Here is a 23,279-nt window from a genome sequence, read left to right as displayed (position 1 = left end):
CATATGTAGCTGCTATTGCAAAAATGATTTTCAGAAAATCGGGCCTATGAGGGGAAAGCCGTACATTAAAGAATAGTTTTAAAATCAGCCATTTAATACAATATTTACATGCATGCGTGCGTGTTTATTTAGAAATTATTTAGTCGTTTTCATTAGGAAGATGCCTCTGAATTGGGCTACTGACACCTTATTAACTCTGGAGTCCTGCATTCAAAAGGTTACTCAAGTAAAAGTAGAAAAGTATTCACATCAAAATATATTTAAAGTAGCAAACGTAAAATAAATCATTATGCAGTATCTATATAATATTATTATTATATGCTTTGATTATAATTATTGATCATTAAAGTGTTCTCAAAGCTGGTAAAAGTGCAGCTAGTTTGAATGAGTTTGTATACTGCAGGGTAGCTTGTGAATTTACTCCAGGTGGAACTAAAGTCTGATTTAAGAGTTGATTATATTTCACATCATTAATCCAGATCTGTAAAGTAACTAAAGGTACACAATTAATGTAGTGGAGTAAAAGTACATGATTTACCTCTGAATTATATGTGGAGAAGAAGTACGAAGTAGCAACAAATGAAATAATCAAGTAAGTTAAGTCCCTCAAATGTGTACTTGGTAGGCTACAGCACTTCAGTACTTAGTTTCTTTACACCACTGCTTATAACAGAGTATTCCACACTCTGACCATCTACTCTTAACTTAAAGGTCCCCTATTTTACTGTTTTTCGGGCTAATGGTTACACAAGCCAAAACATCGTTGGTCAAAATCTGATCAGCTCATTTTCAGACAGGTTTTTATAGAAATGGATCAGGATAAAAAGTGGGGGAATCTTTTCCCCGAAACATTCAGAATCTCTTACAGAGGGGACACATATTAGTGGATTTTGCATAATAGGTGACCTTTAAGTACAAGATCTGAGTACTTCTTCCACCTCTGATTAAAACCCATTTAGTGAATAATAAACAGCATCCCATTCCCGGGTGATCTAAGCCCCGCCTCCTGGTCCCGTTACCGCAGCAGCAGCACCGGTGGTGTGATCATGTGACGCCTGCGTTTCCGACACAACAATACACACCGTATTGGTCTGCATTCACGCTCCCACTCCCCCTCCCCACGCCCGGCTCTCGGTATGGCGGACGGCGAGAGGTCCCCGTTACTATCGGATCTGGGAGATGGTGGTCTTGGCAGCGGTAACGGCGGGGTGTCTCCCGGTGCCGCTCCTTACGGTGCACCGAACAAACCTCAGAGTGAGTCTCCATGGAGCTTTCCCTTGTGTTGTTATCAGGATGAGAAGCAGAGGGATATCCAGCTAGCCTAGCTTAGCATCCACTGACAGGGCATTCTGGTCAAGATGGACCTTAATTGATGGGAAATGCAGGTGGTAAAGCAGCAACAGAGTAAGAGTGAAACACAGGACAGTACAGATAAGAGTTACATTAAAAATGCTTTTATATAGGTAACTGTTAAAAGAAGATATCACAACAACAAGGTAAAACGTTGATCAGTTAAATGAACATGTATAAGCCTGCTCGCTCAGCTGTTTCAACCAGCCTATTCTTACTGTGTTAATGCCGGCTATAATGTAAGCGTTATATCTTAATGAGCATCTCCTGGGGGATACAATGTGATTTACTTTGTGTTATTAGGACGTGAAGCAGAAGGGAATCAGCCTTGTGCTAACTAGCTAACCTAGCAACCGTTATATTAGCTTGTTAGCTAGCTCAATTAGCACCGGCACGCGCATAATATCAAGTTTGCAGCTCAGAAAAAGAACAGCACACATATATTTTATTAACGTTTCTTGACACTTATTGTTGCGTGTTTTGCAATAGTTGAATGATGCCCACGGTGCTCGCAAACTAGATAACAGTACCACCTAGCTAGCTAGCATCTTGAGAAACACCTGATTTGATTGACATGTGAGAACAAGCCAGTAAGGAGGCTGAAAAGGGATGCTGCAAGAGAGAGCTTCAGCCAATGGCAGCTCATGAAGGGAGGGCCTGTGTGTAACATTCTGGAAAAAGCATGAGCTATGGCTACTTACTTGTGTTTAGCTGCTATAAAGTGTTTTATTCAGTCTGCTTGCTAAGTTGCATCTTACTGAAACTGTCCTTTTCTCTCGTCATTGTTGTATTTTGTTCGGGTCTCTCACTAGTACTGGTTGAAATGAACCCGCTCAGCATTCCAGGAGTGTTTTTCTCCTAAAGCTCCTTTCAGTACACCTCGAGACCAAATCTTATTATCTTATTAATCCTAATGTAAGCTGTTACTTGTGCATTTCAGTCCATTGTGCAACTCTTGTTAATTTGTTCACCTCAACAATCCGATCATATGTCAGTGGCTGTACTACTGTTGTGTTCACTGTTTCTATTTGTTACTTTTCACCCGTCCCTGTGCAGGCTTCCCTCCGTTCCCCAGCCCCACTCAGCCCTCGGTGCTCCTGGGGGAGGACCCTCCGCCCTACTCCCCTCTCACCTCCCCAGAGAGTGGCAGTGCTCCTGTGATCAGCTGCAGGGTGTGTCAGAGCCTGATCTCTGTGGAGGGAAAGATCCACCAGCACGTGGTGAAGTGTGGCGTTTGCAATGAAGCTACGGTAAGTTTCGACACACTGAATCCGTTCACAGTGTATACAGTTGCAACTCACACATGTTGTTTCATACAAATCACCAAATACATTAACCAAGCTTTTGAGATATGTGTCTCTAAATCCCAATCTTTTTATTGCTTTAGAAACGGGTTGCTTTCCTTCCTGCATGCATAGGCAAGCGCGCATCAGCACTATAAGTTAAATGTATATATAACCACACTATAACTAACTATAAATAATAAAAACAGACATCTCAAAGAAGCTGCTAATTTAGGAAAAACTTTCAATCCAGCTCAGTTTCCATAATCAGCATCCCAATGACTCTGGTTGATCCACATACCTCACAGTGAGCCCCTATAATCCTCATGTAAATGTTCCCTGATATTAAGTTGTTTCGAAAGCATTTATTTTGTTGCATTTGGGTGAAAAGCCCTTATAAATAAATAAATACGATTTATAAAAGTGTACAGTCTGTATATTACCCTTTCTGGGTTATTTGGTTCATCCTACCCAACATATTACATTACTTTTAATCTAATTGGTTTGGTGAGTGCAAAGTATTTGAACAGGTGCAGTAACAGATTCACATTGAGTCACATTGAAAGAGGTGATATGCTGACAGCTGTTGATTTATGATGTGAATGAAATGTAGGCAAATCACAGGAAATATATGAATATTTAACACTTGCATGAATTTAAAAGCTACATGTTCATCTTTTGATCTCTGAGGACCGTTTGATGTTGTTTCTTCTTTGATGTTATCAGTCCTGTGTGATGCTACAAACATTTATCTCTTTACTAGTCAATTCACTTGACAAGATGTAGCACATGTAGGTGTTTGATTTAGTAATAACCAGTGGGGAGAATGAACTGGATTTTGATCTACCCATACCGTAACATTTAATAACAATTCGGTATGACAGGTCATGTCCACCATTTTCCGAAAGAAGTGTAAAAGTGGCAGATTTATTTACCCAGTCTGAGTGAAATGCTGATGGGAAAAATCAGGAGGCAAATATATTATAATAATAGTAGATTTATTTTGTTAGTGCTTTTACAGGTGCTCCAAGACGCTTTACAGAGACAGTGAAAAGAAATGTAAAGATATGTTTAAATGTTGAGAAGCTTAAGAACAAACAGCAACTCCATAGACATTAGTTGTTATCTTGACAATGGTCCCATTTTTACATTTATTTTCTAATTAGAGATAATTATTTTGACATTAAATAACATTACCGTACTTTTCGGACTATAAAGCGCACCTGCATATAAGCCGCAGCAGCTAAATCGTCTGTCTTGCTCTCGTTCTGTCTCTCGGTTCCACTTTTACTTTGGCGCGCTACCTGTCTCACTCTTTTCCGGCCTCCAGCTTTTCCTGCTGGAGCCCGCCGCTTAAAGGTGGCGGGCGCGGACCGGTCATAGAGCCCATAGCGTTAAAGGTGGTTAATTTTACCTGTAAAATCCATAGATGTAGGAGGTTCCCTAGTGGCCGTTAGCTGTACAAACAAATGGGGAAAAAAGTCGCGGCTTATAGTCCGAAAAGTACGGTAATCGTGATATGCTAAGAGGCGGGACATCTCTAAGCGGTCGACCAATCGCATCAGAGCCGGCCAGCTAACCAATCCAAGCAGACTGGGCTCTGGTTTCAGACAGAGGGTGAAAAGAGGTAATATGAGGAAAATAAAGGGCTTTTTAATAATAATACCTTTTTCAGGTGCTCAAACGAGATCTAATAGAATACAAATATTAAAACAGCAACACAACATAATTCACATATTAAAAGCCAGTCTGAAGAGGTGTGTTTTGGTCCGTGTTTTTGAACATTAAAGCATGTCACAGTAGAGGCACACAATACAAATATGGACCTAAACATTTTATTTCCTCTTTAAACACTTGTAAAAGGAAATTGAGTTCTCGCCATCTCTTTGAGCTCCCACAGAGAAAGGACTGTAACCGATTGAGGAATTGGACAGTTGTGCTGAAGGTAACGCAGCATGTAATCTCAGCGCTGTCAGAGGGTAAAGGGGCTTCAACAGCGTGCGTCACTAGCTGTGCATATCGGCGTGCAGATGGAAGAGGAAATAAGAAATGTGTCCAGATGTACCGACTGGCAATATGAGCGATCCACAGATGGAGGGAACATATGTACTCTTAAAGAAATATGTAACGGTGTGCAAATATAGATTGCTGAAAACGACCTTATTAGACGTACAGATGAGGTTTAATTTCGACTGAAATGAGCGTGAAACATGCTGGAGTCGACTCAATCCAAACGAATGTATCTTTGTAAATCAGTAGCTCTTCTTTGTGTCAGTCTACCATTGCTAATAAGCTTTACAAATTAGACATATTGTTATTTATATTACTTTTATTGTCTAAGTTGGGGTGGTCTCAACTGAAGTAAAAAAACAAAAATATGAACTCATAGCCACAGATGAGGCATAGCAATGACTGTATAGGAATATACAGCATTATAACAGACATCAACACGTTAATATTATAAAAAATGTTACTACCCCTGCTCATGTGCAACATACATTTATTTACAATTAATTCATTATTATGACACCATTTATTTACAATTTCCTAACGTTACCAACTCCTTGAACACTTTTTGATATTTCCTTAACATTTTAAAATACTGCTACTTATCTTTTACATTACATGTTAGTTATTAGACGCTTATTAGACTTACATACTCAATACTGTGGGCAATCCCCACCGTATTACAGTATACAGTGCAGATAAAAGGCAAAAGAGTATACTTGTATATTCATTCACTCGATAAGCATACCTTATTAAAAAATATAAACAAATAATCAAAAACAAATGCGCACACCATGGTAAGACGGGAGGTGTGTGGCGCAGTGGGTAGTGCGTTGCAGTTCGGATCAGCCAAGCACAGGTTCAAACCCCACTGCAGTCAGCATGTCGTTGTGTCCCTGTGCTCCCCTGATCCGAACTGCAACGCACTCGCCACTGCGCCACACGCCTCCCGTCTTACCATGGTGTGCTCATTTGTTTTTGATTATTTGTTTATATTTTTTAATAAGGTATGCTTATCGATTGAATGAATATACAAGTATACTCTTTTGCCTTTTATCTGCACTGTATCCCCACCGCGGGACGAATAAAGGTATTCTGATCGTACATATATGATTTGGAAAAGGTTCATTTCCTGCAGCTGCACATTATGTAATTTAAATTAATATAATTTGTTATATAAAATGGGCTGAATCGCCGGTCATTATAGCGCAATACAGTTTGACCACAAGCTTCAAAATCACCGACACTAGTATATATTAATGGAGGTAGACTTCATTGCAGGTGTGTTATTTCAGACTGCATTAAAATAATAGGATCTTTAACAGTAACGGCGACTGCAATTGTACAATCCACCCTGTAATGATTACTTGTAATATTAGTCTTCACTCGCCGTCATTGCCTCCCCGCAGACATAAGCCCGACTCCCACATCTGTTGAAAGTGAAATTGACGATGAGGCAGGAAACTCGCAGGACTCAATCGGATCCGGTTAGTCGGGGTTTAATGGCACAGCGCAGAGAGCCATCAGCAGGATATTCTATTAAGTCCCGAGCAAGGCAGGGTATCAATAAAGTTGGAGTTGTAAAAACACACAGTTACGGTCCCCCGTCCTTCACAGCTGATTTTGGCCCACAGTATCTTGTGACCTAGTGAGATGACACAAAGTAGACTGGTTACTCACTCATTGAGTATATCATAAGAATATATTTAGATTCGTACACATCAAGCCATGCTGTAACCAATGTGAATACAGCATACAGCAACACACATCTGTAAACTATAGGAGCCTGCAGAATATTACCAAATCTTAGCACATGCAAGTTATTTATTTTTTTAAAGCATTTCTTGAAAATGCTGTCTGTATTTCCTTCTATATTGAAATGAAGGTAAAATGCGGCGCTAAATAAACCAGTCTCTTTGCAGAAAGCCAATTAGATGGGTGCTTGATGCGTTCGCTCGGGTCTTAAATGACCTATTAATATTCAAACTAGCGGCTCCTGAACTTTTGGGTAACTGTGCGCTGTTATGCAAATCAGAGGGTCAGCATTTTGATCCAACCCCCTGCGGTCAACATGTCTAAGTGTCCTTTGGCACGATACTGAACACATGTCTACGGTATGTAAGTCGCTTTGATAAATAACTTGTAACTGACAGGGAAGAAGTACTCGGATCCTTAACTTAAGTACAATTTGAAATACCTAAAATACTCCATTGCAAGTACAAATCTTGAATGCACAATATTCAGAAGAAGTACAGAAGTAATATCAGCTTAATGTACTTAAAGTCCACCAATGAAATGTAATAATGAATAATGAATAACATAAACCTCACAATCCCTTCTATCCCTAGAATAGAATCGCCACATTTTCCGTTGTAAAAGTTCAACAAGATCAAGTTTGCAACTTCCTTTATCATTGCCTTAATAACTAAAGTAAAATGAAACCTGGCACCGCAGCACTGCCACTTCCAATGTCTCCCAGAATACCTCTCTCTGTGGCGTAGTATTGGTTAGTTCTTGTCCATCAAGAATAATTGGCTTGTTACCTACTCCCGTTCTAAGTGGATGTTCCGCTGTCTTCTTATCTCGTCCCCCTGTGTGTCTCCGTCTCCCTCTGCAGCCTATTAAAAACGCCCCGGCAGGGAAGAAGTACGTCCGCTGCCCCTGCAACTGCCTGCTCATCTGCAAAGTCACTTCCCAGAGGATCGCCTGTCCCCGGCCATATTGGTGAGCAGCTCTTTCCAAGTGTGTGTGTGTGTGTGTGTGTGTGTGTGTGTGTGTGTGTGTGTTGTGTGTGTGTGTGTGTGTGTGTGTGTGTGTGTGTGTGTGTGTGTGTGTGTGTGTGTGTGTGTGTGTGTGTGTGTGTGTATCACCGTGATACTGCGAGAACAAGGTGTGTGAGAGTGAAGTGAAGCAGAGGTAGTAACAAGGCGCCGAGGGAGCAGCAGTCCCTAAATTGCGGCTGTGCTCCCAGTGCTCAGCGAGCCGGACGAGGATGAAACGGCGTCATTGGAACAAGCCACATCATGTGTTCCACTTCTTTATACCTGGATAGTAGACGGCATTAACCGTGCCTTAGGGATACGGATTATGTTACATTTTCTATCTGCACCTTGCAGCTGAAATCACAGTTAATTCCTCATCTATCTGCTTTAATTATGCGCTACATTCCTGCTAACCAGATGCACACTTAGCCATTTCAATTCCATATAACATGAGTCTCTTTGGAACAGCTGGACAAGGAGCTATAGTAAATCACTTTTCTTCAGCGCCTATAGACAACATTACAAGGTTGCTAAAAGTTCAGAACCGTTTAGGAAATGAAGTTTAAAAGGCCTTTATGTCAGGGAAGCCGTTAAACATATTTACATTCCAGACAGATGCCACGGTGTTGTATTATTTAATTATAGAAAACAGAAGGCAGATAACAGTCAGTGGAACTAACGGCTCTGGCAGCTCATCTGAACATCGTGCTGCTGATGGTGTCATGGTAACGCAGATGAGAGGCTTTTCTTGATGCCTGAAGTAAACTATTTTCAAAAGCAACATTTTTATAGCCATATTTCCTTTGGTTAATGTTCTGCTGCTATGTAAACATGTAGGATGTGAAACGGCACTTCCACACAATCTGAAGCTCACAATGCATCCGTCAGTGCAGACCAGAGGTCAAGGCCGATTAGGGATTTCATGTTTGAATATTTGAAGGCACTTATTTAGTTTTTCAAACCAAATGACACGTCCTTGTATGTCAGGAAGAACCTTAAAGTGATTTGCTTTGCCATTTATGCTTAGAACTGACTGTGTTGAACTTTCTTAGAAAATATTGTCTCGACATTGTGAATACCGTATCACAAATATATGTGCCCTATTCTGCTTTTTGGGGGTTTCCCTTTCCTGTAGTGTTCTATAGGTTTTAGTGCATGTAAATGGTCTGCAAAGGATAACATCCCTGTGTTCCTACAGAGCGAGTTTCTCTCCCACACACTGAAACGCATCCATTGGATGTTTACTTCCTGAACATAGTGACATCACTATGTAACACTAGCACTTCTATTGGCTAGCGCTCCAACATATTGTAGGTGATAGGCTAAGGGGCGGGACATCTCTAAGCGGTTGACCAATCCCATCAGAGCCGGCGAGCTAACCAATCAGCAGACTGGTCTCTGGTTTCAGACGGAGGGTGAAAAGAGGTGCTGCAGCATGTGAAAAATAAAGAGCCTTTTGGCCATTTAAAGCATGGAGACATGTCACAGGAGAGACACTGCACACTGATATGAGCAGAATAGGGCCCCTTTAACGTTGCTGGTTTTATTTGAGTTGACCTAAAGTAACCTATTTAATTAAACTGATGCTAAACGATGTATATAATCCACAGAGGCCTCTTTCCCTGCTGCATTAAATTACTGTGAGAAGTTCACCTCCACTCTCTCTGTTTTGCATTCAGACCAGACTTGCTGACACACCTCTGTGCTGCTGTCTGATTCTGAGCGGCTGTAGGTGTCTGAGGAAGCTGATTGTAGGAAAGCAGTGTTAGTGCTAATGAGAGGGTCGGCTGCTGATGGATCCCAAAGAAGTGAAACCGTCGTCAGCTCTTTTCCTCTCCGTCACGACTGCTCACAACATCAGGCAGGGATTGTTAGATTGCCCTTAACGCTGAATGTCTCTCTCTCTTTTACAGCAAGAGGATAATTAATCTGGGTCCGGTTCATCCTGGTCCGGCCAGTCCCGACCCCCAGCCTGCCGGGGCCCGGGTCTCCTGCGGACACTGCAACAACACCTTCCTGGTACCAATCCTCCCTCACCGTTTGACACATGTTATCAGAACAAGATTCATTCAAGGTTCAAGGCTTTCGTTGTCATGTGTGCATAGCTACAGTGTGGTTGGGACAATGACCTTCTTAGGTCACAGGCTCCTCCAACGGGGCAACACCATAAAACAGATAATAGTGCAAGTAAATAAAATAAAATAGAATCTAATAGAAATAGTGCAGAATAGTTTATATACAAGTAATTGGAATATTGATAAGTTGCAAACAGATGGATGTTCTTTGAGAATCGCATTACAGTCACAGTTAAAGGATTTGTTTAGCGTTTTGGTAGATTGGCTTTCTTGCTGAGTTGAATAAGAAGATCTTTTGTCTGTCTGTCAAATATACAGCCACCAGAGGGCTAGCTTAGCGTAGCATAAATAGTGGAAACGGGAAACCGACTAAACTCCTCCAGCATCTAAAGCAGGGGTCTCAAACTCAAGGCCCGGGGGCCAAATCCGGCCCGCGACTTCATTTTCTGTGGCCCCGCAAGAGCTTGCAAAGAATGTAATACGTTTATTATACGATTTAAATGCCGCTTTACAGAATCAGGTTGCCCATAAACTACATGTCCCACAATGCATCTCGTTTTGTGACATGCGCACTGAAGAGACTTGCAATTATTTGCTTTCAGACGTAGTTAATTACCAAGTCATTATCCTATCCGATAATAATCTAATTCAGAGGCAATAATGTAATATAACACATTATTTTATATATTATATATATGTATATTTTATATAGTTACAACCGGCCCTTTGAGTGCAACCATAATGCTGCGATGACATTGAGTTTGACACCCCTGCTCTATGACAAGGGCTTTTCCAAATCAGTTCCATTGATGAACTCTCTGGCACCGGCCCCTTCCTCCCATCTCTTTAAATGACACATCCAAACAGGCACCACCAATACGATCCAATACTAACAGCCACAGTATGAGGAGCTGCTGCATTATAATGCACACTGGCCGAATAATAAAACCGCCTTGGCGTTTGCCATCAGTCGTAGTTGAAATATCTCGTGACAGTTTCAGTCGAGCTGAAAGGTCTTTGTTGTGAAATGAACTGAAGCCAGAACGGTGAATTATTGAAAAGCCCAAACCCCATTTGCACCGGGCCAAGTGAATGTTGAGTTATAGCTTTGGATCGATAACCCTGTCCACCCTGCGCTGATATATTCAGTCCATTGTGTGCTAAAGGGGAATTTGAGCGTGGTGCTTTTCAACAATGCCTACTGTATAGGACAGGTAACGGTGGTTTAAATATACGGGGGAAGTGAGGATGGCTGCAGAGTGAGAGGAAAGAAAGGATTTTATGCTTCAGGGTGTTTAGCATTCAGTCTGACCTTTCCTACGTGCGTAGAGACGGGGAGGCAGACGGAAAACACAGATCTGTGCCCTGGGTGGCGGTGCCGCGATCCCTTTATCAAGGATGGAGCGATAATGTTCTCTGCGCCTCCAATACAGAGTGTTTATTCAAAACAAGACGAATGCACGCAATGGATTTTGCCCTGCAGGGTTTACGAATGTCTACCCCGGGGGAAGACTATCTTTCTTTTGGATGTTAGCAAGAGCTGGAATGATTATGTTAAATGTCGTCAAAACAATGCATCGGCAGCAGGCACATTTAAAGAGGACCGCCCCCATCAGTGCATTTAATCAGACGAGCAGTCAACTGCCGGTGTTCCAACGATAGACAATGAAGCTATTTTTCAGGCAGACATGTATTACCGTACTTTTCGGACTATAAGCCGCAACTTTTTTCCCCATTTTTTTTTTATTAAAAAGCCCTTTATTTTCTTCATATTACCTCTTTTCACCCTCTGTCTGAAACCAGAGCCCAGTCTGCTCCGATTGGTTAGCTGGCCGGCTCTGTTGCGATTGGACGACCGCTTAGAGATGTCCCGCCTCTTAGCATATCACGATTACCGTACTTTTCGGACTATAAGCCGCGACTTTTTTCCCTATTTTGTTGGTACAGCTAACGGCCACTAGGGAACCTCCTAAATCTATGGATTTTACAGGTAACATTAACCACCTTTAACGCTATGGGCTCAATGACCGGTCCGCGCCCGCCACCTTTAAGGGCGGGCTCCAGCAGGAAAAGCTGGAGGCCGGAAAAGAGTGGGACAGGTCGCGCGCCAAAGTAAAAGTGGAACCGAGAGACAGAACGAGAGCAAGACAGACGGACAATTTAGCTGCTGCGGCTTGTATGCAGGTGCGCTTTATAGTCCGAACAGTACGGTACTTTATGCTTCTGAAATGTAGGGAGTGTTGCTTTTCTCCACTTTTGGATTGTTTACCAGGGAGAGAAACACTTTATCTGCTCTCAGAGATTTTTTTTTACTTTTGTCTTGGCATTTGACTTCATAGACAATTGCCCTTTACACCACCAGGTCGGACCAGGACAACCGCATAGAAAAATGAAATCTCTAATTCCAAGTATTACAAACAACCCTGAACACATCTGCACTTTCCCAAATATATTTTAAACTCTGACTGTGTGTGTTTTATAGTGTGAGTTAAAGAGGCCCTATAATTTGCATTCATAAGCATGGTGTAAGAAACGGCTAATTCTAAGGCTGCGATATCGAGAATGAGATTATATGAATTCTAATCACAATACCTGAACTTGTTGTCATCAATAAAGTAGATAATTTGACACGTGTTTCTCTTTGTAATTCCAGTGGACAGAGTTCACCGACCGGACGCTGGCCAGGTGCCCGCACTGCAGGAAAGTGTAAGTAGCTGGAAGCATCCGTCACATGCCTTCACCCCACTGGTAGATTTACATCCCCAGGCCTTCTGCTCAAGCTCTCACTCAGCGACCCGACACTCAGGGAGCCAGAAGGCTACGGGGAAAGATCTGAGACGCATTTTCTCACCAGCCTCAGACGTTGTGTTGGACTTTTCATAAATTAGACGAACATGGTTGTGAAAATCTGTCACTCGATATGTGACTTTTATGTATATTGTTTAAAGGTCACCTATTATGCAACATCCACTTCTTCATGTCTCTTCTACATCAACATGTGTCCCCTCTTCTACATCAACATGTGTCCTCTCTTCTCTATGTCTCTTCTACATCAACATGTGTCCCCTCTTCTTCATGTCTCTTCTACATCAACACGTGTCCCCTCTTCTTCATGTCTCTTCTACATCAACATGTGTCCCCTCTTCTTCATGTCTCTTCTACATCAACATGTGTACCCTCTTCTTCATGTCTCTTCTACATCAACATGTGTCCCCTCTTCTTCATGTCTCTTCTACATCAACATGTGTCCCCTCTTCTTCATGTCTCTTCTACATCAACATGTGTCCCCTCTTCTTCATGTCTCTTCTACATCAACACGTGTCCCCTCTTCTTCATGTCTCTTCTACATCAACATGTGTCCCCTCTTCTTCATGTCTCTTCTACATCAACATGTGTCCCCTCTTCTACATCAACACGTGTCCCCTCTTCTTCATGTCTCCTACATCAACATGTGTCCCCTCTTCTTCATGTCTCTTCTACATCAACATGTGTCCCCTCTTCTACATCAACACGTGTCCCCTCTTCTCCATGTCTCTTCTACATCAACATGTGTCCCCTCTGTGGAAAGAGACTCTGAACGTTTCAGGATAAAAGATTCTCTCTCTTTTTAATCAATTTCTATAAAAACCTGTCTGAAATCGAGCTGATCAGATTTTGGACACTTTATGATGTCATAACGATGTGTTGTCTTGTGTAACCATTAGCCAATCAGTAACCAAGGTAACCCCCCCCCCCTTATCACCTGAATCTCCTCTAGAGCACCATTGTGTTCTTTGTAACCAAATGTCTCTCAGAGGGGCGTGGGGAGGGGCTCCTTATTTTCATCTAAAGTAACAGACAGAGAATCAGCACTTTGGAAACAGGGCTGAAACAGAGGGGATTATGGGTAATGCTGCAACGATCCGTTTGGTGTTTGGAGCCAAACACTTGAGAGACATGTTCTGTATATATCTGAGAGCTGTAATATATTGATGACAAATGGTATACTAGGGCAGGGGTTCCCAAACTTTGCCATGCCAAGGACCCCCATATAGCATTATCCTCTGGCGGGGACCCCCTTGTTGCAATTTTTTTTTTTTAATTATGAGTACATGATGATGGAAAATATGACAAATTAATCATACAGCTTAATATATTTTCTTAATATATATTTGTATTAATAATTAAAAACTCTTTTGTTTGTCATTCATTACATTCATTGTGTCTTCTGTTATAAACATTCTTAACCCAATATTAAACAGTAATATCAACAGTAAATATATTTTTAAAGTGATTTCTGTCTTTATAATATTATATAATTTTGAACAGTAATATGATCAATTAACATATATTTTTTGCATTTTTTAAAGCTACTTATGCCTATATAATTTTCAACAGTAATATTTATAATAAACATATTTATATTCATATATAAACATCAATATTTGCTAAATCCGTGCTCTCATCCAGCTGCAGAGCGAAATATCCACGAGCTCTCACTTGCCCCAAAAGCTGAGCAGATACTCAGTTTCACTCTCAGAAGCGGCAGCTCGATTCTGATTGGCTTGGAGGGCGGTCATGTGATTTAAAAACAAAAAAATATTAAAAAAATATATTAAAAGATTGGCATCAAATAGATAGATTGATAGATATGCAGTTATTAATAACATTAAAAAAAAAAGTAACTTTAAAAAAAGAGAACAATTCCCCTTTCCCGCACACTTTGCGTGACCCCCCTGGCGGCCCCCCGGGGGGTCGGGGCCCCCACTTTGAAAAAGTGATTTCTAATCCAATGCATTTGTTTTTGATCAAATGTAAGCGAATACATTCCTCTGCTCCCTGCGCGTTCTGTCACTGAAAGGAAAATGCCAGGCTCTGTAGATATGAGGGCTGAAGGGAATTTCATTTCTGTTCACATTCAAAGCTTCTTTTGAGGTTTTGGAATGAAGCTCTAAATGTCTGTTCGTAGGCCTACAGGTGCGTGCCTCTCTTTGTGTTTGGCTACCTGCCGCGGGGGAGCAAATTGCTTTCTGACCTCGGTGAAATACTTTTATTTTTAAGGCCAGACGCCAACAACTGTGGTTTGAAGCAGAATATTTCGTTAGTAGTTGTGACTTTGTATGATGAGGATTTCTTCAAACACATTTTTGACTGACTGGGAAAAATATGTGTGTGTTTCTGTTTGTGTGTCATTATATTTGCGAGTGTGTGTGTGTACATTTCTGTTTGTGTCGTTATATTTGCGAGTGTGTGTACATTTCTGTTTGTGTCGTTATATTTGCAAGTGCGTGTGTACGTACGTGTGCGTACATTTCTGTTTGTGTGTCGTTATATTTGCGAGTGTGTGTGTGTGTGTACATTTCTGTTTGTGTGTCGTTATATTTGAGTGTGTACGTACGTGTGTCGTTAATGTGTGTGGTTAATGTGCGTGTGTGTGTGGTTTATAACATCATGAGGTTTCTAATCTGTAGGATTTGGCTCCATGGATGTTTTGAACCTCAGGAATTCCCTTTTTATTTTGCAGTAAACCAGATTCCTAAACCTCTCTCTGCGTACGCCTCTTAAACCGTGATCATGGGAGTAAGTGGCTTCCTGTGATGTTGTATCGATTCAAAATGAAGTAGTTAAAGAATAGCAAATCCTTGATGTTACAGTGATATGAGTATTTTGTGATTTCTGGTTTGAACGTCTCTGGCTGTCACACTCAGCAACTGGTGGCCTTGTGTCTTTATCTTCACTACACTGAAAAGAGTGTCACCAGCGAGTGTTGCATGACTGCCAGTCACAGGTGCATCGTGACTGTCTTCAGGAAAAGCTTTAGTCATCTAAAAGTAAGATTCAAGATTCAAAAATAACTCCAGCAGCTGGATAAAGCCTGGCCAGGTGCTGCAGGAGGTGCATTCTGCAGGTGTCTCACCTTCATCCGTCATGTGTTGTATCCGTCCTGCACTTCGTCTCTGGTGGCAGTAATAAAGCTAAAGCTAAAATGATTGATCCTGGAGCTTTTTGTGTGCTTCCAAATATGAAAGATACATTTGAACTGCCATTTTAATATCACTTTTTCACATAATATATTTGGACATGGCACAGCAGGAAAAGCAGAGATGTAATAAATGATACACTTAATGATGGCTGAAGTCCATTTGGCAGGTCCAGGGTCCAGGTATTATTCATGTCGTCTGCCATGTTGTATTGGTAACCAGGGAGAGAACATAGCCACCGTCATGTTATCAGTAACGCCTGAGCTTTTGCCTGCTATGACAAGTCAGTAGTGCCTGCTGGGAAAAGAGGATTATACTTTAAAACAAAGGGTCATATCGTTAAGCTGTAATAAATGTTATTTCCTCATGAAATTAATGTCTCCCTTCTCTCCTCTGTCGCTCCTGCAGCTCCTCCATTGGTCAGAGGTATCCCCGGAGGCGGAGCTTGTGGTGTTTTCTACTCTGCTTGCTATTCAGCATCGCCACTGCCGGGCTGATGGTGAGTCGACCCCCCCCCCCCCCCCCCAGTAGGGCAGCTACTAAAAATGTTTTTCATGATGCATTAATCAGCCGGTCATACTCTGGTTTAATCGATTAATTGTTTCCCCTCTAAAGTGTCAGAAAATAGTATAAAATGTCCGAAGGTGATATCTTTTAATGTCGAGTTTTCTCAGTCGAAACTCAACACATTCAGTTTAACATGATTTAAAACCAGAAAAGCAGGTATTTCCTATATTTAAGAGAATTTAAACAGCATTCTCTGCCAATTGGATTATTAATAATGAACATACAGTTAATATTAAGTTTGTTAAATACCAGCACAATAAAAAAAATCCCTGAGTTCAAGATGATGTCTTTATTTTTAGTGGTCAACAATCCAACACTTGCTATTTAACTTGCTCTTATATATAATGGATAAAAGCATAATTGTCATTGTATGTAGCATTTTACGTGTTGCCACCTTTTAGCAGGCTTAAGATGCTTTAGATGCTTAAGATGCTTTTTCATTTCACAATGTGGAAACCTTACAATTGCAGATAAAACAGAGGCAGCAGGACGAAGGAATACGATAACAATCTCTCTCTGTAGTCGTTTGTTAAACACGAGGCAGTGCCCCTCACCGCCGCTCTGCAATGGTTTTGTGACGGGTCTCTATTTGTCAGTGAGATCCAGCCGAGGCCGACTGTAATCCGTGTTCTGGAACAACACCGGCTGCAAAACGCCCACTGAAAGGCAGAGGAGATTATATTATTCCTGCCTGGTTTCCATTTCTTATTTGACTGTTTTAGTCAAAATCAACTTTATTGTCAATCTCAAAATATGTTTGAACACAAAAAGATCGAAATACTGTTTCCCACAGTCCCGAGGTATACAAAAAAAAACACATTAAAATGCAAGAACACTCGATCATTTACAAAATGTGTGTGTGTGTGGGTGTGGGTGTGTACACACTTGGAGAGACGTAGATGCATTCTGCTTTATAAACAGCAGAGGGCGCAGGCAGAGCATGAAACAGACGTGACGTCTCCGTGCCTGAGACTGAGAGGATGGAGAACAAGAAGCAATGCGCACACAATATGCTGTATTGACAGTATTGCATTATGCCGGTGTAGCGGCAATAAATGTAACTACTTAAGACCAGGTTGTGTTTAATACAAAAGTGTTGCTTTAATGATCAGAATGGCGCATGAGGTTGACAGTTTCATCTCGACGCTGCGTCAGTGAAACTTTATCGGCAGCGGCCCAAGACAAGTAGCGGATCAAACTTCATTTCCAGTCTGCATTTAATTAGGAATAGGGAAGCGGTGGTTTAACGGTACATGAAGGTAGTTAAGCAGATTTATCGCCTTAAAAGCCGTTTCTGGAGCCGCCGTGTGTCCCTAAGTCAGCGGCGTGCGCTAAAAGACGCTGTGTAAAATGTGAAGGCCCTGTGAGCAGCCCGATCATTAAAACTTTACACATCATTTACAGAAGAAGCGGGAAGTCATTCATTTAAAGCTGTGCTAAACATGACTTTTTCTCTGCCTGCATGAGCTGTTTTGATTACCTCATCGTCGGAAGAGACTCCTTTTATAAAATAATTACAAAAAGCGCCCGTCTTGACACTATCCTTATCTGGTGCTTTAACATGCCTGCTGGTTTATTCTAGTTAGCATTAATCGTCTGAGCCAGGGGGGTGTATCGTCCACTCAGGCTGTCAAAACAAGAAAGAGTATTATTTGTTATAGGAATGATATGCTGTTACTGAGTCGTAAAACTATATATATTAAAACAATGCCTTCTAAATCTAGCTTCATCTGTATTTTGACCTTTCCTGCCCATGTTAGCTTGGCTCTAGTGTTGTGACTTTGAAACAGGCGTTCATATTTCCATATTTTCTCAGAGGATCCCTGTGGGTTCTCTCAAAGTCACTTTTGCCATCGACATGAAACACTTTTCTTCTGAGCAGCTGCACACTTAATAGTTGATGGGAAAGCTATTTTCTCTCTTAGTCCTCAGACACTCCGAATCTTGAATGCTTCCATGAACATTATTTGGAAAACAACTCCGTGCTTCAGTCTGTTGCAGGTGGATTAATCACCGACTATGGACACATCATAATTTGTGTTTAATAAGAAATGTAAGAAGCACACTGGGTTCAGTTTTTTACGTGTAAAATCACTGGATACTTTTATGAATTATGCACGATGCGCTGCAGCATAAATGGGTCGCATAATAAATGCAAGGACATTTTTTAAGTGTGATTGTAGCTTTAAACGTCTGGGTCCTGGATGCAGTCTGATTGGACGCCTCGTTATAATCACTATAAGAATCTGAAGCTAGCAGAAAGTCATCTCTCTCTTAAAGCCTGTCCTTAACAATGCCACTGCTCCACATCCCTGTTTTAATTGATCATTTTTTACATGTTGTTATTGTATAGTTCTCGGGCTGGGGTGGATCGCTGACCTCGTGTTCTGTCGCCTTCTGAACGGCTAGTTTCTAAATCCATGTAACGCACTTTGCAACTATGTTTGGGAAAGTGCTGAATAAGTAATGTTATAATTATTATGGAATGAGCTCCCCGTTGATATCAGGACTGCGACATTCTGTGTCTTCTGGCGCAAACTGAAAACATCGATTGTACCTCGGTAATTAAATGAAAAGAAAAGCAGTTAAAAAAGTGAATTGAGGGCTTGTTACTAATATTAAGCAGTAGGACTTGCTTGGAGTCAATATATCTGCCTTGTTGTTCGGAGTTATCATCTTCATGGGTGTTGCACTTATTGTAAGGCGCGTTGGATAAATCCAATCCAATTGTATTTATATAGCACATTTAAAAACAACAGAGTTGACCAAAGTGCTGTACATCGATAAGTATATCAAAAAGCAGCATAAATACATTTAGACAAAACGGATAGGACAAAAGGAAACTAATGTAAAAGCACGAGACAATAAAACCATCCTGATAGCAACAGACTGAAAATCCTCAGACATTTTAAAACTAGGGCCGTCAGTCGATTAAAATAGTTTTGTATCTGTTCTAAATGGACCTCAGAGGAATATTTTTCAAGTTTGTAATACTCTTATCAACATAGGAGCGGACAAATATGCTTTATGTAAATGTTTGTTTATTATCATTGGAACAATATTCTCCTGAATATTTTGAATACAACAACCTCTCTCTCTCTCTCTCTCTCTCTCTCTCTCCTCTCTCTCCTCTCTCTCTCTCTCTCTCTCTCTCTCTCTCTCTCTCTCTCTCTCTCTCTCTCTCTCTCCCCACCACCCGGTCTACTTCTCTGCACTGAGCCAGTTGCTCAAACAGACAAACCTGTTTACAGTTGTCGGCGAAATGCCGCTCCTCTGTCTTCATAACAGTCAAAGCATGAGACTGGAGTTCCCACAGGGGTCAAAATAATGATCCACATGATCTAACGCAGCCCCTCGTCCTCCTCAATGTTGAGCTGTAGCCCCCCATTTAGCTACAGCTGTTGTTGTCCAGGAGTCTCCCCGGCAAACTTTCAAGCGTGCTCTGCAGCCAGCGAGCGGCAGGAGCAGCTGGGTGCTTGGCTTGCGGTTTAAAACACCTTTTTTTGTATCCATATCTCTCGCTAGAATCTGCCACCTTCCAACCAACAACAACAACGTCAAGCCTTTGGGCTCTGAAACTACGGGGCGGGCCGAGCACAAATACACATGCGTTAATCGCACGTTAAAATCATTAGTGGCGTTATTAACGTGTTAACTCGACAGCCCTATTTAAAACACAACAAAATAGAAAACCCCAATGTCATTATTATTATAACAGATGTCCTCTAACTTCCTCTGTGTGTTGCAAGGCAAGTTTATTTATATAGCACTTTTCAACACATGGCAATTCAAAGTGCTTTACAAAAAGACAGACATTAAGAACATAACACATTAGAAACTTTAAAAGGCAAAGATAATAATAGTTACAGTGCCGTGTGAGATATGAATAGTTCGATTGAAAGCAGCGACTAAAAGAAAGTCTTCAGCCTGGATTTAAAAGTAGTCAGAGTTGCAGCGGACCTGCGGGTTTCTGGGAGTTTGTTCCAGATATTTGGAGGCGTGTGGCGCAGTGGACTAATGCGTTGGTGTTGGGATCAGGGGAGCACAGGTTCAAACCCCACAGCAGTCATCATGTCGTTGTGTCCCTGAGACACAAAGTGCTCCTGTGGGGATAGCCCACAGTATGTGAGTCGCTTTGGATAAAAGCGTATAACAAGTGTAATATTTGGCAATATCCCGATCCAAATTCTCACATTCCTCTACCCCTAGTCTTCCCGTGCAATTATAGTTATTCTAACCTTTTCTATTCCTTTCGTCCTTCTCTTTGCTCTCCTCAGGCGGGGACGTGGGCTCAGGCTCAGAGCTACCAGGGGATCTACGCCTCCTGGGCCGTGATGCTGCTGCTGGTCCTCGTCACCCTGGTTCGGGCTTTCTATTGGTCCTGCATGAGGGTCAGCCAGCCCCTCCAGAACTTCACATAGAGCCCCCTCCGACCCTGCCTCTCCTCTCCCATCAAGCCCCGCCAGGCAGGAGGAAAAAGACGGCTTTAAAGAATCCAAACACACACGCAAATATTTATTTAAATCCAGAAAGTTCTCCTCCTCCTGTCCGTTCCCTTTCAATCCGATGTGTTTCTAAAACTGGACGGCGGTGGCTTATCCATCGGTAATTATGATGATGCGTGTAGCCTAATGTGCTGTTTGTCTGTTCTAATCTCGTGGCCAGTCTGGGGTTCACTTTAACCTTATAACAAACTATAACAATCTCTCTTCCTCTCCCTGCGCTGTTTATACATTTTAGCTTCAGTCTGTGGCGCATCAGTTGCTCTCTCTCTAAGACGACGGCTTAAAGCCAACTCTTAGACGTGAACATTTCCCCTTTGTGTTTAAAGGGGGGCGCTCCCTCTCCAATCCTAATTTGACATTAGGTTTAGTATCAGAGCATTTAACATTTTCTAAGCAGAAACAAATGATTTGTGAACGTGGCGATGAAGTCAGTTGAAGCTAACATTTCAATGCCAGTAGAAGAAGTGTGGCTGGAGGGGCATCAGCCCCCCCGTTTGTGAAGCTAAAGGATCGAGTCGGTGTTGAAATGTGTCTGAAGAAATGAATTCAGCAGTACGTGAAGGTAGGCTGTGATGCTTGTGAACTCAGTGTTTCTGCTGAGTTACCCCCCTGGGACTGACTTTGATCCAAAGCAGCTTGAACAGCCTTAAAAGGAGGTGTGGTAGAAGGATTCAACACACACCTAAACACACATGCATACATACACGGCCACATACATGCATTCTGGCACACGACAAAAGGACGATGCTGTTCTAGAGTTGCGACTAATCAGATTTAAAAGGTGTCCCAGCCGCTCTCTTCAAAGACAGACCTGCTCACGGGTTGTTCGTCCTTATCTCAGTCGAGGAAACGGTGACATACATGCAGCTTTTGTTTGGGTTCTGTTGGAGTGTAACTACAGCTCTTTTAAAAATCTATTTTTGTTACCACTTCAATCTCCAATTGAAATATTATTACCATCCAAAATGTGGCTCAATCATCCAAGACAGCGACATGTTTCTTTTATCTCCATCTCCATGTTTTGGCCTGGGATGATTTGATCTAATCTTCTTTCTGAAACGGACCAAAATATGATACAAAAGAATCCTTTAGAGCAAAAGCTTCACAGCATCGATATCAGTCTCCTTATGGCTGCAAACCCCTGAAGCATAACGTGTGTTTTCAGACTTGAATCCGGTTTGCTCTCAGCTGCTATGCTTTCAAACGCACCACTTGTCTTTGAAAAGGAAAAGGCTGAATGTTAATGACCCGTCTGTATGGTTTGCCAGCTGAAAAGCAAAAGCAAAAAACGGAGATGGAAACTGAACTGAACTGAGGCTTTAATGGCGCCTGATTGCAGCCCTTCTTTTTTTTGTTGAGCTACCATCAGAGCTCAATTAACCAATCGGCATGTGTGCACCATTCTTGTTACGTTCTGGACCATTTATGGTGCAGATGTGTCCAGTTTCTGTCGTTGAAGATGGAGGCTGGTCCGGGCTTTGTTACTGGTTGGTTTCAGCTTCCGCTTTAAGGCCAGTGGAATAAAGCGCGCTCTACCGACCGCCTAATGCCAGTCACAATAGTAACATAAACACACAACACTTTAAATTCTCACGATGACTTATGTGTCTGTGGTTCTGAATGTGGTAACATTTCCTTTGCTATGAATTGTGTTTTTTGATTGTAAATATATTTGTTGTTTATGTACAATGGAAGTGACTACGCAAATTATGTTGCACTCTGAATTTAACACTAATGCTGTGATTGCTTCAGACGTTTATCTGTTGTTTTTAAGAAGGTTATTTTTGCAACTCTTCACCTGCTACATATTTAATGATTTTAATGAACTACTAACCTAATAAGCCTCTGGACAGTGTCCAAAACGCATCGACATACTCGCACCAACGAAAGACATTATGACTGAATCACATTCCCAAAGCTATGACATTTCTATCTCTCTCACACACACACACACACACACACACACACACCCACTCAGCACCTTATACAGTAGTGAGAAACACTGCATACACCAAGATGAGAAAAGTTACCGTGCTAGACTGAACTGAGGTCGCAAACAGTTCATATGGAAGTGTCATGTTATTTATTATACACGCTGCAAAAAAGGCCACAAATAAGTCGTTAGTCAAGTCCTAAACTCGTATTTATTGTAGAAACAGTGTGAGTTTCTATTCAAGACTAGACCAAGGACACTTGTTTTTCCCTTTTGAAATCACTACCGTGAGCAGGTTTCAAGTTGTGGTCAGTGCTTTACATTTTAAGATCTTGATTGGAGGTAAAAAATAAGATTGAAGGACAGACTTGTCATGACTTGTTTAAGACGACCTTCTTTTTGCAGTGGAGTGATCGTGTTTTATCCATGACTGCTAAAGATATCATCATGTTAATGCCAAAAATCAACCTGGCTGATGTTCTTTTCAGACTTTGTTTACACATAAATAAAGACATGATGATGTACAAAACAGCTAACGTGAGTTGTTTTTTATTTCAACACCCATGACCTGATGATGCTGCGTATCTCTGTTCGTAAGGCTTCATGTGTTTATATTTAAAAACGTGTAATTTATGATTCAACCTTTTTTTTTAGGTAAAACTGCCCAGGGAATATTCTGAAGGTCAAACTGTTGCATCATAAATATGATCTTTCAACATTCAGTATAATGAGCACCCGTCTTGATTTTTACTTTGTATGCTGCTTCGGTTTTGCATCAATGATTTCAAATATTTTCCAACCTTTTTTCACGACTTACCCGCAGCCAACCCGATCAAG

The 23,279-nt window shown here is 41.5% G+C and overlaps 1 protein-coding gene across 1 annotated transcript; it reads left to right on the top strand.

The window, feature by feature from the left end:
- Positions 1-1,010: 1,010 nt before the first annotated feature.
- Positions 1,011-22,973, top strand: pip4p1a (phosphatidylinositol-4,5-bisphosphate 4-phosphatase 1a). The gene is made up of 7 exons (XM_034104664.1): positions 1,011-1,254; positions 2,407-2,600; positions 7,258-7,364; positions 9,316-9,421; positions 12,131-12,183; positions 15,846-15,936; positions 20,282-22,973. The coding sequence occupies exons 1-7, from the start codon at positions 1,137-1,139 to the stop codon at positions 20,423-20,425; spliced, it is 813 nt and encodes a 270-aa protein (XP_033960555.1). The 5' UTR covers positions 1,011-1,136; the 3' UTR covers positions 20,426-22,973.
- The last annotated feature ends 306 nt before the right edge of the window (positions 22,974-23,279 follow it).

Source organism: Pseudochaenichthys georgianus, chromosome 17 (genome assembly GCF_902827115.2).
Source record: "Pseudochaenichthys georgianus chromosome 17, fPseGeo1.2, whole genome shotgun sequence".
Lineage (NCBI taxonomy): Eukaryota > Metazoa > Chordata > Actinopteri > Perciformes > Channichthyidae > Pseudochaenichthys > Pseudochaenichthys georgianus.
This window is presented reverse-complemented; position numbering and strand designations above follow the sequence as displayed.